Source organism: Lagopus muta, chromosome 2, assembly GCF_023343835.1.
Source record: "Lagopus muta isolate bLagMut1 chromosome 2, bLagMut1 primary, whole genome shotgun sequence".
Lineage (NCBI taxonomy): Eukaryota > Metazoa > Chordata > Aves > Galliformes > Phasianidae > Lagopus > Lagopus muta.
Window position 1 is genome coordinate 6,532,920 of NC_064434.1, and position 12,822 is coordinate 6,545,741.

Sequence of the window (12,822 nt, forward strand, 5' to 3'; positions counted from 1 at the left end):
TTCAGCCGCTCCTGTGCCGCGCTGGGGTGTGCGTCATCATTCCGCGCCGTGTCACGTGGCCATGCGGGAGGCATGGCGGCGCTGCGGCGGCTCCTGGCGCGGCGGCCCGGGGCCGTGCAGGCGCTGACCGCCGGTAAGGGCCCGGCCCGCCCTCCTCTGCATCGCACGACGACTCCGTGGGCCGGGGGGTGCTGGTAGCGGTGGGGCCTTGGGGATGGGAGGAGCTGTAGGGGCTTTGGGCCTGTTCGGCCCCGGCGCCTGGGCCTGCGGAGGACTTTCCCCGGCGGCCGCCCCGGGCTCCGTGGGCCGCTCCTTGGTCCGTTACGTTTCCTTTGGGACCCTTCCGTGTCCGGGACGGGCGATGCCACGAGTCCAGAGGCCCCTACCCCTTTTCGGGTGGATCCCCGCATGTAGCCCTGAGCCCACTGAAACGCACCTTCCCGGAAGGGGGGGTTGGGGGATGGGAGCGCCTCCAGTATCCTCTGCCCATCCCCCCCCAATCCCCGTGGGGTGACGGCACCGGCTCTGCTGCCAGCCGCTGCTGGGGGTGGTGCCAGGTGCTGGGGCTGTGCCAGGCCACCTCACTGTTCCCTTTGTTATTTTTATCTCCTCTGATGGAATTCACTGCCTGGCACCCGCTGTGGGGCTGTGCCGCCACGATGTTCCTCTGTGTCCTGGAGGGGGGCCAGGCAGAGCCGGGGGGCCCTCGCGCTGAGCACACACTGCAGTTTGAGACTTGCTCTGGGCTCCCTCTCACTGTTGCTTCTCACTACTGGAGCTGACTCTTCTACAGTGGGGGGCAGCCCCTGGACTGACTGTGGGAGTGCGCAGCCCTCGGTGCTGAATGGGATTCGGTGGCCAAGGAGGGGCTCAGTCCTTGTGTCTGGGCACACCTGAAGGACTGCAGCCCCCCACGTTCCAGCCCTGAGCTCCGGTCCCGCTGTGCAGCTGAGATGTTCCCCCATGCAGCCGGGGCCAGGCTGGGGCCATTTCCTGGCAGCTGCTTGCACTGGGGGCAGCCAGCAGTGGTGAGAGCTGCGGGGCAGCACTTTACCTCCTGCAGCCTGGGCTGGGGTCCAGCATGCCAGCAGAGCCTGAGTCCGGCGGCAGCAGCAGCACGTGCCCACAATGGTGACCTGGTGACCTCTGCCTGGAGTGAGCAGCCCTGCAGCCAGCGAGGCCCACAGGGGCTGCCTACACTGTGCCCTACTTAGGCTTGAGTGCGCTCCAGGGCCCTTGGCTGCAGCGCGCGGGAGCGGTAGACTAAGCAAGCAGGGCCTGGGGGGACTGGGGGGGACACAGCAGTGAGCTCATCCTTGGTTATGGGTTAGGGTCAGGTCACTGTCACCAGACCCTCCTGGGCCACCTCAGCTGCACAGTCTGGCCCTTGCCTGTCAGAGTGGGTCATGCTGGGGGTTGCATCCCCCTGTGGATGCATTCAGGCTGGGGATGCCTGGTGCACAGTGCTGTGGCTGTGACCTTAGGCTGGAGTCTGCTCTGTGAGGGGCTGATATGGGGGGTGCTCCAAGTTCTCAAGAAGGGAGCAGAAGCATGAGGGCTGGAGCACTGCCTGGGAACCAGAGTGCTGGGAGTGAGCGTGGAACCCACAAGGGCTGGGGCACAGAGTGCCGAGCCAAGGGAGTTGCGTCGAAGAGGTCGGGAGGGCAGAACGAGGAGGGGGCTGCCAAAGACCTGCTGAGCTGCGCCCCACCGAGGGCGTGGGCACGCAGCTAAATCCTGCACACTGATATGGAAACACTGCTCTGAGCTGTGCCAGAGGCCAGGAGGAACCAGGAGCGGTCCTGGCACCGAGCGAGGAACGGCACAACTGGGGATCAGCTACTCGTGAGGCTGGGGGCTGTGCTTGGGCAGAACCCACACCCCATGACCGCTGCCCTCCTGAGCTCCAGGCCGGTTTCAGGGGCACTGATGGGAGCCGGCGATGTGATCGCACAGCAGCTGGTGGAGCAGCGCGGGCTGCACGGGCACCACAGCCAACGCACCCTGAAAATGACAGCCATCGGCTTCTGCTTTGTGGTGAGTGCTGATGTGGGGGGCACACGTGCCAAGCTGTGGTGTGGGCAGGTGGCTGCCCAGTTCTGTGGGCTCCCCACGGCCCAGGCACCGCGCTCAGCATGCAGCTCTCGCAGGGCCCCGTTGTGGGCGGCTGGTACAGGATCCTGGACCGGCTCATCCCAGGGGCCACGAAAGCCGTGGCTGTAAAGAAGATGATGCTGGACCAGGTCAGTGCCACATGGTGTGGGGATGGGGAGGCAGGATGGTGCTGCATCCCTCTTGCGACTGCTCTCGGGTGCTCCCAGATTTGCAGGCCCCATCCCTGCAGCTGTGTGCTGTGGGCTCCGGGCACTGCAGGGTCTCACCCAGGCTCCTGCTGCTCTCTTGCAGGGTGCCTTTGCACCGTGTTTCCTTGGCTGCTTCCTTGCCATCACTGGGGTGGTGAACGGGCTGTCGGTGGAGCAGAACTGGGCCAAGATCCAGCAGGTGCGTGCCTTCCCCAAGGGCGGCTTGGGCTGTTGGGGCCAGGATGCCCACTTGGCTCTAACATTCGTGGTGCTGGGTTTGCCCCTGACCTCTCCACTCCCTCCTGCCCTCGTGGCTGTTGTGTCCCCAGCCCAGAGCCGGCTGCTGCTGCTGCCCCACTGCTGGGGTGAGGTGTTGATGGCTATGGGACACAGAGCAGCCACTGCAGGGCCAGACCCAGGTCGGTGCTTGGTGCAGCATCTTACAGGAGGTGACGAGTGCGGGAGTGGGACATGCTGTGGGGTCCCACATGGGCTGGATGCGGTGCCCCCAGCTCCCTGTATGCCATGTGTCCCCTCTCCTGGCCACGTCTCAGAGCCATTACCGAGATGGTTCCCATTAGCAGCGATTGCTGGAACCCAGCGCAGGCGCTGAGTCAGCTCAACCGGAGGGTGACTCACCAGGGAGCGGGTGCCCACCCTCCATGGGACGCAGCACGAGGGGACGAGGGGTGCTCACTCATCTGTCAGGGTGCAGCATACGGTGCCTCAGGGCTGTGGGCGAGATCCCCACCCTGCAGGCTGTAACTGGAACGGGGTGCTCCAGGTGGGCTGCGAGCCCCAGGCTCTGCTCTGGGGACACCTTCACCCCTACTTGGGGCACATCTGCCTCTCCCCACGTAGAGGGAGCGTCACAGCGCATCCATCACCCCAGCGCTCACTCTCCTCGTTCTGGGCCGCCGGCCAGTGCCGGGATGAGGCTGGATCCTGGCTGAGTCACAGCCAGGCTGGGCAAGGGGACGGGTGGCATGCTGTGCTCCCCCTTGTCCCTGACATCTGTGACCCTGGGGGTCTGCACCAAGGCTGGTGGCGGGAGCTGTGCCCCAGACCTGATGCAGGGTTCCTGGCTGCCTTCCGCTCCCACGCTGTCACCACTCTCAGCCCTACATGGGCACATCCCCGGGCAGGGGAAGTGGCACCTGCCCTATGCCCAACTTGGGGGGACTGCAGTCCCTGCCTGCTGTGTGCTGGGTCACAGCTGTACCTGCACTGCTCTTCTGACCTCAACTGTGCTGCACTGTGTGTGGGGTGGTGTGGTTGTGGGGCTGCTCCCTGCTCTCATGGCCTCTACCTTCCCTAGGACTACGTAGATGCGCTGCTCACCAACTACTGTGTAAGTGCTGAGGATGGAATCCTCGGTTGGATTCCCCGATCCCGTGGCACAGAGCTGCCTGTGACCCCTCATATTGCTCCTCCCCTTTGCCCAGATTTGGCCGCCGGTGCAGATCGCCAACTTCTACTTCGTCCCTCTGGTCCACAGGTAGCAGCACAGCCCCATGGCCACATGGATCCTGTTCCCCATGGCTGTGGCTGCTGACCCATCCATCTCTCTGTTCCCAGGTTGGCTGTTGTGCAGTGTGTTGCCATTGTCTGGAACTGCTACCTGTCCTGGAAAGCAAACCGGCTTTGAGGGGGGGGGAAGCCATGCTCCAGGTGCCCCCACCCACCACCTCTGGGGGCTCGGCCAGGGAGTGTGTGGGGCTGGAGTGCCGTGTGGTCCCCCACAGGGATGCTATGGCAGCAGTGACCCCGTGGGGCTGTGAGACCTCTCTGTCTGCGCTCCGTGTCCTGCCTAGCACGTGGGGTGCTCCGTCCTTCCCCAGCCTTGCTGCTGGTTCACACCCCACGTGCGACAGTGCACTACAGTACCTCCACCCAGACTCGTGTCGGGTCCTTCAGGAGCACCCAATAAATGCAGCGCTCCGCTGCCCCTGGTAACGCGTGAGTTCTCGGCCCCCTGCCTCCCCGTGGCGTTTTGGGCACAGGGATTCAGCCCTCGTCCCGCCGTCACCCCATCCTCGCCGGGCGCGGTGCCGCGGTGCCGTACCCCCGAGCCGCATGGCACCGCGCTCGCGCTATGAGTCACGCCGTTGGCCACCGCCGCTTCCTCGGGGCCGTCTGCAGCGCTTGGCCGCAGCGTGCGGGACCGGCGCGGTGCCAGGGGGGGTGCGCACCGGGGGAGGGAGGATTGGAGGGGGGACGTCGCGACGGTGCGGGGGTCCGGCACCCCATCTTCGACGGGAAACTCAGCCCCGACGGCCGCCTCGTCCCGACGGCGCTGAGCCCCGCGCTGCCCTTTCAGCACCACGGAGAGCGGCACCGGGAGAGGGGCGCGGGGTGCGGGCGCGAGCGGTGCGGGGCCGGGCGGGGTGCGGGGTGCGGGGGGTGAACGGGTACCGGAAAGGGTCCCGGAAAGGCCGCTCCCGGTCCCGGTGCGGTTTGGACCCGCCGCTCCCCCCAGCCCCGCACCCCCCGCCCCCGCCCGGTGCGTGCCCGCCGCTGACGTCAGCCCCTCTCCGAGCCCCATATAAAGCCCCGAGCGCGGCTCCGGCTCAGCCCCGCGGGGACGGACGGAGCTCCGCGCAGCGCACGGCGCCCAGAGCTCAGAGCAGCGGTACGGGCGGTGCGGGACGAAGCGGGACGGGGCGGGGCGGGACGGGGGACGCTCGGCCCCGGGGAAGCCCCGTCGGGTGCGGACTCCGCGCTGACCCCCTGCCCTGCAGGTGCGGACGAGCCGAAATGCGGCGGGCGCTGCTCACCGTTCTGCTGCTGCTGTGCCGCCCGTTCCCCGCCGCCCCCCGCCCCGCCCGCCCCGACGGCCCCGACGGTCCCGACGTCCCCGGTTCGGGGATCCCCGCGGCGGAGGGGAGGTCCGAAGCACTGTGGCCGCCGCTGCCCGCGGAGCCGTGGAGGGCGAGGAGGGACGACCCGCCGCTTTCCATCGACCTCACGTTCCATCTTCTGCGGCACCTCCTGCTGCTCGCCCGCGCACAGAGCGAGCGCGCCCGCGCCGACACCAACCGCCGCATCCTCGACGCCGTGGGACGCTGAGCCCCGCGCCGGCACCGCACCGCGCCGGGACCGCTCCGATGGGTGCGCGGCTGCGGGACTGCCCCTCGGGACGGCTCCGCTCCGATTTTGTAATAAAACGCTGTAGAAAAGCCGTAGTGTGGACTCGCATGCGGGACATCGTTTCCATCTGCGCCGCATCCCCAACTTCGGATATTGGTAAGACCCTCCCCGAGCCCCCCCCGATCCAGGCTGAGTGGCCCCGATTGTGCCCCTATCCCCACCCAGCAGCCATCACTGCCCTCCATCCCCTTCCGCTGCTGAAGGCCGCAAGCCGAGCTGGGATCCGTGGGGCACAGAGACACGCGGTCCCTGTCCCCGTGCATCAGCGGTGACGTGGGGTGGCTGACGTGGTGCGGTGCGGCAGCGGGGTGGGGGCACAGGCCGTGACCCACCGGTAATTGCAGTGCTGTGTGCTCAGCCCGGCGCTGTTTGCTCGGTGCACCCAGGGGACGGTGCTGCCAGACGGTGCTGCGGGGGTGGCAGACGTGGGTGCTCCCCCCAGACACGGGGCTGCAGGCAGAGCGCAGAGCCCTGGGGTGAGGGGCACCCAACTCATCCCCACACACCACACCTCACAGTGTCCTCTGCATTGGTTTAATGAGGGCTGACGGCAGCCCCACCATGTGGGGCTCGTAGCAGTCGTAGGGCTGTAGGGTTTGCTGATGCCAATGTTGTGCTGTGAATCCAGCTCAGTGCTGACCTGCACCGGACATTGGCCTCAGCACTGTGATCAGCACAAAGTCCCCCTCCCATCTCATCCCCATCCCCATCTCATCCCCATCCCCATCCCCATCCCCATCCCCATCCCCATCCCATCCCCATCCCAACCCCATTCCATCCCTATCCTACCCCCATCCTCACTCCATCCCTCTCCCCATCCCCATCCTCACTCCATCCCCATCCCGTCCCCATCCCATTCCCATCCCCATCCTATCCCCATCCCATCCCTATCCTATCCCCACCCTCACTCCATCCCCACCCTTCTTCACCCCATCCCCTGCCACCCCATCTCCATCCCATCCCCATCCCTTTCCTCATCCCACCCCCATTCCTCTTATCACACCCAGCTCATCCCCACAGAGCATCTCACCATGGGGAGAGCTCAGTGGCTTCTGCCTTTGCCCCACATCTGTGGAGAAAAAGCAGTGGACAGTTGGAGGGAGGATCATATGGTGCAGTGCGGGACCATGTACCATACAGAGCCACACTGCAGCCACAGAAGTGCCATGGTGACTTCAGCACAGCATGGCACTGCACGGCACAGCACGCACTCACCCTCAGCAGCCTCAGGTGCCTCCAGGTTTTCCTCATCCCCCACACCCTCACTGCTGTCTGTGGGTCCGTCCCCATCATCCTCACCCAGCACTTCTGTGAGGCACAACTCAGTGTGAGGACATCCCTGTAGCAGTCTCCCCCCCCCGAGGCAGTGCCTGCCCCACACTGGCACCTGGCTGGAAGTCAATGGTGCGCAGCATCTCGGCCACATGGTCCACATTGATGGAGAAGTGGTCCATGCTCTCATAACCGGGCTCAGGGCGGCTGCTCATCGACACCTTGGACATGTCTGTGATCCTGGGAGTAGAGCAAGCAGCGTCAGCCCTGCCCACCTACCCCCTACGCCATCCCCATCTCATTCCCATCTCCATCCCATCCCTTCCCTTCCCATCCCATCCCATCCCACCCTACCCCTACTCACTTCTTCAGGAGCTCCTTGGAGTGCTGTGGGGGAAAGCAGAGTGCCGTCAGCATCCCAGGAGCAACGCACCAAGCCACAGAGCACAGGGCAGAGCCCCCAGCATGCAGCCCCCCCAGACACCTGCAGGTACACGGCCATCTGGGGCTCCTCCATGGCCTGGATGGCCGTCTCCACCAGCTTGGAGGAGGCCTCCAGGTGGTCCCCATACTGCCGGATGAGGCCGCGCACGCGTTGCACCTTCGTCTCCTGCTCGCGGGTGACGCTCTGCAGCAGCTCCTTCTTGCGCTCCTCCAAGATGCTGCAGAGCGAGTCGAAGCGCAGCCCCACGTGTTGCTTCTGCCGGCGGCCGTTCTCCTGCGGGACCCCCCAGGGGCTCAGGGGGCTGCCATGCTCTCAGCCCAGCCCTACTGATGGCATTGCCCCGGGAACACCCGCATTCCGTGCCTGCAGCGGGCATTTCCCTCCCAAGAGCGTCCCACGAGGTGGACACAAGCCACGGCGTGGGGGTCCCAAACCACGCAGACCCCACGCACGGGGTCTGGGGGCGGGGGGGGGGGAGGAGAACGCACACACAGGGCAGCCCCACCTCGATGGTGCGGCAGATCTCCTCCATCTGCGTGATGATGGCCTGGATGCGGTCGTTCCCCGCCACCAGCATGGCGATGCCGTCGCTCAGCTCGCTCTGGGGGGCGGAGCAGCGTTGGGATCGCGCCGGGAAACCTCCCCACCGTGCCCACCCCCCCAACCCCTGGGGGTATCCCACCTTCTGGCGCTGGTACACGGCGGGCAGAGGGGCGACCTCGCAGTCCTTGTGAGCGCCGAACACCTTGCAGAGCGAGCAGGTGGGCGCCTCGCAGCGCAGGCAGTAGATGTTGATGCGCTCGTCCTCATGCTCCTCGCACATCAGATGTTGCTCCGCCTTCGCGTGCAGGGGGCTGCGGGTCGGGGTGGGGGGTGGGGAGAAGGCGCTGCGCCCCACGGCACAGCCCCACGGCACCCCTCTTCCCTATAGCATCCCCCGCCTCACCGCACCCCTACGCCCCACCGCACCCCCAGCCCCACAGGAGCCCCTTTACCCCAAATCCCCACCCTCGAGCCTTATTTCCCTCGTGTTCCCTGCGCAACCCCCCATACCCCACACGCCACGGCACCCCCCTGCCCAACCTCACCCCACGGTGCCCCCAAGCCCCTCAGACGCCCCCTTTAACCCCAATCCCCCGCCCCCCAAAAACGGGCTCCCTCCAATCTGTGTCCCGCCCCGCCCAACCGTGGGCCGCCCCGCACCGCGCGGACTCCTGTTTGTAGATGTCGATGATGTTCTCCACCAGCAGGTTCCGCTGCAGCCCGTACACCCCGTGCCGGTCCAGCACCACCTCGTGGCGGCACGACGGGCACCGGAACCGTCCCCCGGACGGCCCTGCGCCGGAACCCCGCGACTGCCACAGCGGGTTGGAGGCCTAGGGGAGGGGGACGGGGTGGAAGGGGAGAGCAGGGCGGGGGGGGTCAGCGCGCCGCTTCGGGAGAGAGACCCCCCCCCTCCTCCTCCCATGCACGGAGCCCCCAACCCAGGGCACAGCGCACCACGTCCCGGCGCCCCGCCTCGGCCCGCACCTGGAAGACGTCGTTGGCACACTTGCGGCAGAGGTTGTGCTGGCAGGGCAGGATGACCACGGGCTTGGTGAACATCTCCAGGCAGATGGGACAGATGAGCTGCTTCTCCAGGCTCTCCATGCTGCGCGCTTCCGCCAGCAGCGGCTTCAGCCCCACCGCGAAATTCATCGCCGCGGTCCCGGTACCTCTCCGGTACCGCTCCTGTCCCGCACTGCCCCGTTCCGGCCCCGCAGCTCTAATTTTAGCCGCCCCCGCCCCGTCGGGGCCGCGCAGCTGTCGGCGGCGTCGGGTGACACTGAGTCACGGCGGGCGGCCGTCCCACCGCCGGGGTCACTCCGTCCCGACGCCCCCCGGGAGCGGCACGGCGCTGCCCCCACCAGCCCAGCCCAGCCCCACCGCCGCCCCTCCGAGACAAGAGACCACGCCGCCGAACTCCCCCCCCCATCATCCTTTAATGGTGCTCATAAAATCTATACAAACCCACGGAAAGTGCCTGAAGGGTCCCAGCCCCATAGCGAGCGTGGTGCGGCCCCGCGGTGGGGCAGAGAGGGGGCACGGCAGGCGGCCCCTCCTCTTCCTCCTCCCAAACCCCCCACCCCACCCCGTCAACCCCAGAGCAGCGTTTGGCACCCAGCGCCCGTCAGGGGGGTCCGGCCCCGCGGTTACAGTGCTACCGGTCTCGGTCACAGCGCTGCAGGACGTTTTCACCTGAGATTGTGCCCCCCCCACACCCCCTGATGGGGTCCTAGGGAGCGGCGGTGGTCCAGGAGGAGGCTCTCCACCCCCCCTCCTCCCCCTCCCCCGGCACATAGGCAGCCCTATGCCTCGCTCCTGGCTCCGGCAGCGGGCAGGGGCTGTGCACCGCTTGGGGAGGGCTGCGCTTCCACCGGGTCCTGGGGGTCTGGAAAGAAAAGGTGTGGATCAGTTGACCTGGGGAGGGGTCCTGGGGGTCCGGGCAGTGATATGGGGCTGCCTGCTGGCATCAGCACAGTCCTCAGGTTGCAGACCCTGAGGAATCCAAGGGAGCTCCCAGCCCATGTGTCCCACCAGCCCCCAGCCCTGCGGCCCCCCCCTGCAGGTCCCTGTGAACCGGGAGCATCATGTGGGTCACAATTTCAGACCCCAACTCACCGCCGCCATCGTCCGCCTCCAGGTCCTTGGGGTCAACGTACTTATAGGACTCGTCTTCACGGGGCGGGCAGCACCTCCCACAGCAGAAGAAGCAGCAGCAGAAACAGCAGCAGCAGGTCAGCACGCCGCAGCACAGCGCCAGGGCCTGCAGGATGGGATGTCACAGCCTGCAGCTCCCCACAGACCACCGAGGCTACCCTGAGACCCCTGGGACACCCTAAGAGCCTCGGATTGCCATGAGAGCCACGGGGCTGCTCTGAGACTCCAGGGCCCAGCTGCCATGTGATCCCCAGGGCCACTATCAGACCCCAGGGCCACATGAGACACCAGACCCAGATACTGAGATCCCAGGGCAGCCTTGAGACCTCTGGGGCCACCCTGAGACCCCGGTGTCCAACCGCCATGAGAATCCCAGGGCCACTGTAGGACACCTGGAGCCACCCTAAGACCTTGGGGCCCTCCTAAGACCCCAGACCCAGGCACTGTGAGTCCCCAGGGCTGCGTTGAGACCCCTGGAGCCTCATTGAGACCCCTGGAGCCACCCTTATACCCCTGTGTCCAGCTGCCCTAAGATTTCTAGAGCCCAGGAGTCACTTTGTGAGCCCAAGGCCCTCCTGAGACTCCAGACCCAGGCACTGTGAGACTCTGTGGCTGCATTGAAACCCCTGGAGCGTCACTGAGACCCTCAGGGTGACCCTGAGACCCAAGTGTCCAGCAGCCATGAGATCTCCAGGGCCACTGTAAGACCCCGGGAGCCACCGTGAGACCTCAGGGCCCTCCTGAGACCATAGACCCATACACTGTGAGAAACCAGGGCTGCCTTGAGACCCCTGAGTCTGCACATTGAAACCTCCGGGGTCACTCTGAGATGGTCAGGGTCACCCTGAAATACCAATGGCCAGCTGCTATGAGAATCCCAGCACCACTGTAAGACCCTGGGAGCCATCGTGAGACCCCAGGGCCCTCCTGAGACCCCAGATTCAGACACCGTGAGACTCCAGGACTGCCTTGAGACCCCTGGAGCCTCACTGAGACCCCCAGTGTCCAGCTGCCATGAGAATCCCAGGGCTATTGTACTACACCTGCAGCCACCCTAAGACCCTAGACCCAAGCACTGTGAGACTCCAGAGCTGCTCTAAGACCCCTGGAGCCTCGCTGAGACCCCTGGGGCCATCCTGAGATCCCAGTGTCCAGCTGCCCTAAGATTCCCAGGGCCACTGTAAGACCTCAGGAGCCACCACGAGACCTCAGGGCCCTCCTGAGACCCCAGGGCTGCCTTGAGACCCCTGGAGCTGCACATTGAAACCTCTGGGGCCACTCTGAGACAGCCAGGGCCACCCTGAAATCCCAGTAGCCAGCTGCCATGAGAATCCCAGGGCCACTGTACAACACCTGGAGCCACCCTAAGACATTGGGGCCCCCCTAAGATCCCAGACCCAGGCACTGTGAGATCCCAGGGCTGCCTTGAGACCCCTGGAGCTCCATTGAGCCCCCTGGGGCCACCCTGACACCCCAGTGTCCAGCTGCCCTGAGAACCCCAGGGCCATTGTAAGACCTTGGTATCCACCATGAAGCCTCAGGGCCAACTGAGACCCCAGACCCAGACCCTGAGAGACCCCAGGGCTGTCTTGAGACCCCTGTGGCTGCACATTCAAACCTCTGGGGCCACTCTGAGCTGCTGAGGACCACCCTGAAATCCCAGTGGGCAGGTGCTGTGAGATCCCCAGGACCACTGTAAGACCCCAGGGCCACATGAGACCCCAGATTCAGACAATGTGAGACTTCACGGCTGCCTTGAGACCCCTGGAGCCTCACTGAGACCCCAGGGCCACCCTGAGATCCCAGTGTTCAGCTGCCCTAAGATCCCCAGGGCCACTGTAAGACCTTGGAAGCCACCGTGAGACCTCAGGGCCCTCCTGAGACCCCAGACCCAGACACTGTGAGACCCCAGGGCCACCTGAGACCCCTGGGGCTGCCAAGTGAAATCTCTGGGTCCACTCTGAGATGGCCAGGGCCACCCTGAAATCCCAGTGGCCAGCTGCCCTAAGATCCTCAGGACCACTTTAAGACCCCAAGAACCACCGTGAGACCCCAGGACCCTTCTGAGACCCCAGACCCAGACAGACCCTAGGGCTGCCTCGAGACCCCTGGGGCCACTTTGAGATGCCCGTGGCCACTCTGAGACCCCGGTGTCCATCTGCCCCGAGATCCCAAGGTCACTGTAAGACCCCCGGGGGCACCGTGAGACCCCCACGCCCAGCTCCTCGGCGCCCACCTGGAACCACCACTGGGACATGAGGAAGTAGTGACGGACGGCATCGTCTCCGAACTGCTCGGCCACGTAGAGGCCCAGCGATCCGTACTGATCGTACAGCCGTCTCCGGTCGGCGTCGCTGAGCGTGGCGTGAGCGCTGTTGATCTCCTTGAAGCGTTCGGCCGCCGCCGGGTCGTCCGGGTTCTTATCGGGGTGGTAGCGCAGCGCCAGCTTCCTGGGGGCACACGGGGACACGGGGCGGTCCGGCACGGCTCGCTACCGAGCGCTACGGCCGCCCCACGTCCGCCGTACCGATACGGAGCGGTACGGAACAGCACGGCCCGCCCCGCGCCCGCCGTACCGGTACGCCCGCTTGATCTCCTCGGGCGAGCTGCCCTTCTCCAGCCCCAGGACGCGGTAGAGGCTCTCTCCGACCCTCGACAGTTTCCGCTGCGGCCTGCCCGGCTCCGCCATGGCCGCGGCAACGGCCGGAGGGCAGCGGGCGCGGGGCAGAGCCCGGCCGGGCCGGCAGGGAGCGCGGAGCCGCGGCCGCTTCCTTCCGTCCGTCCGTCCGTCGGTCGGACACCGCCCCGAGCGGGCGGAGCTTGGGCTGCGGGGCGGCACGGCGGAGGGCTGCGAGCGCCAGGCATCGGCCCCAGCGTCAGCCACCAGAGTCCCACACCGACCCCCAGCCCCTAGTCCTCAGCCCCAGGTCTACCCCCACCTCCCCAGCTCCT

At 66.3% G+C, this 12,822-nt stretch overlaps 4 protein-coding genes across 5 annotated transcripts; 2 read left to right on the top strand and 2 right to left on the bottom strand.

The window, feature by feature from the left end:
* The first annotated feature begins 2 nt into the window (after window positions 1–2).
* MPV17 (mitochondrial inner membrane protein MPV17) lies at window positions 3–4,477 on the top strand. Its single transcript, XM_048936343.1, has 7 exons — window positions 3–133; window positions 1,922–2,037; window positions 2,151–2,243; window positions 2,407–2,502; window positions 3,622–3,654; window positions 3,749–3,801; window positions 3,882–4,477. The coding sequence occupies exons 1-7, from the start codon at window positions 73–75 to the stop codon at window positions 3,949–3,951; spliced, it is 522 nt and encodes a 173-aa protein (XP_048792300.1). The 5' UTR covers window positions 3–72; the 3' UTR covers window positions 3,952–4,477.
* Window positions 4,478–4,798: 321 nt separating this feature from the next.
* On the top strand, window positions 4,799–5,512 carry UCN (urocortin). The gene has a single exon (XM_048936556.1). The coding sequence runs from the start codon at window positions 5,061–5,063 to the stop codon at window positions 5,370–5,372; it is 312 nt and encodes a 103-aa protein (XP_048792513.1). The 5' UTR covers window positions 4,799–5,060; the 3' UTR covers window positions 5,373–5,512.
* A 459-nt stretch (window positions 5,513–5,971) lies between these two features.
* TRIM54 (tripartite motif containing 54) lies at window positions 5,972–9,019 on the bottom strand. 2 transcript variants are annotated; one of them, XM_048937143.1, is made up of 10 exons: window positions 8,701–9,019; window positions 8,374–8,546; window positions 7,853–8,024; window positions 7,676–7,771; window positions 7,210–7,443; window positions 7,090–7,112; window positions 6,841–6,965; window positions 6,669–6,761; window positions 6,484–6,522; window positions 5,972–6,093 (listed from the first exon to the last, which is right to left on the bottom strand). In XM_048937143.1, exons 1-10 carry the CDS (start codon window positions 8,866–8,868, stop codon window positions 6,083–6,085), a joined length of 1,134 nt encoding a protein of 377 aa, XP_048793100.1. In that variant the 5' UTR covers window positions 8,869–9,019; the 3' UTR covers window positions 5,972–6,082. The 2 variants fall into 2 exon arrangements, with proteins under 2 accessions (XP_048793100.1, XP_048793099.1); XM_048937142.1 differs by having other exon boundaries at window positions 7,676–8,024.
* Window positions 9,020–9,130: 111 nt separating this feature from the next.
* Window positions 9,131–12,680, bottom strand: DNAJC5G (DnaJ heat shock protein family (Hsp40) member C5 gamma). The gene is made up of 4 exons (XM_048937144.1): window positions 12,447–12,680; window positions 12,107–12,320; window positions 9,832–9,976; window positions 9,131–9,601 (listed from the first exon to the last, which is right to left on the bottom strand). Exons 1-4 carry the CDS (start codon window positions 12,557–12,559, stop codon window positions 9,519–9,521), a joined length of 555 nt encoding a protein of 184 aa, XP_048793101.1. The 5' UTR covers window positions 12,560–12,680; the 3' UTR covers window positions 9,131–9,518.
* Between the last annotated feature and the right edge of the window lie 142 nt (window positions 12,681–12,822).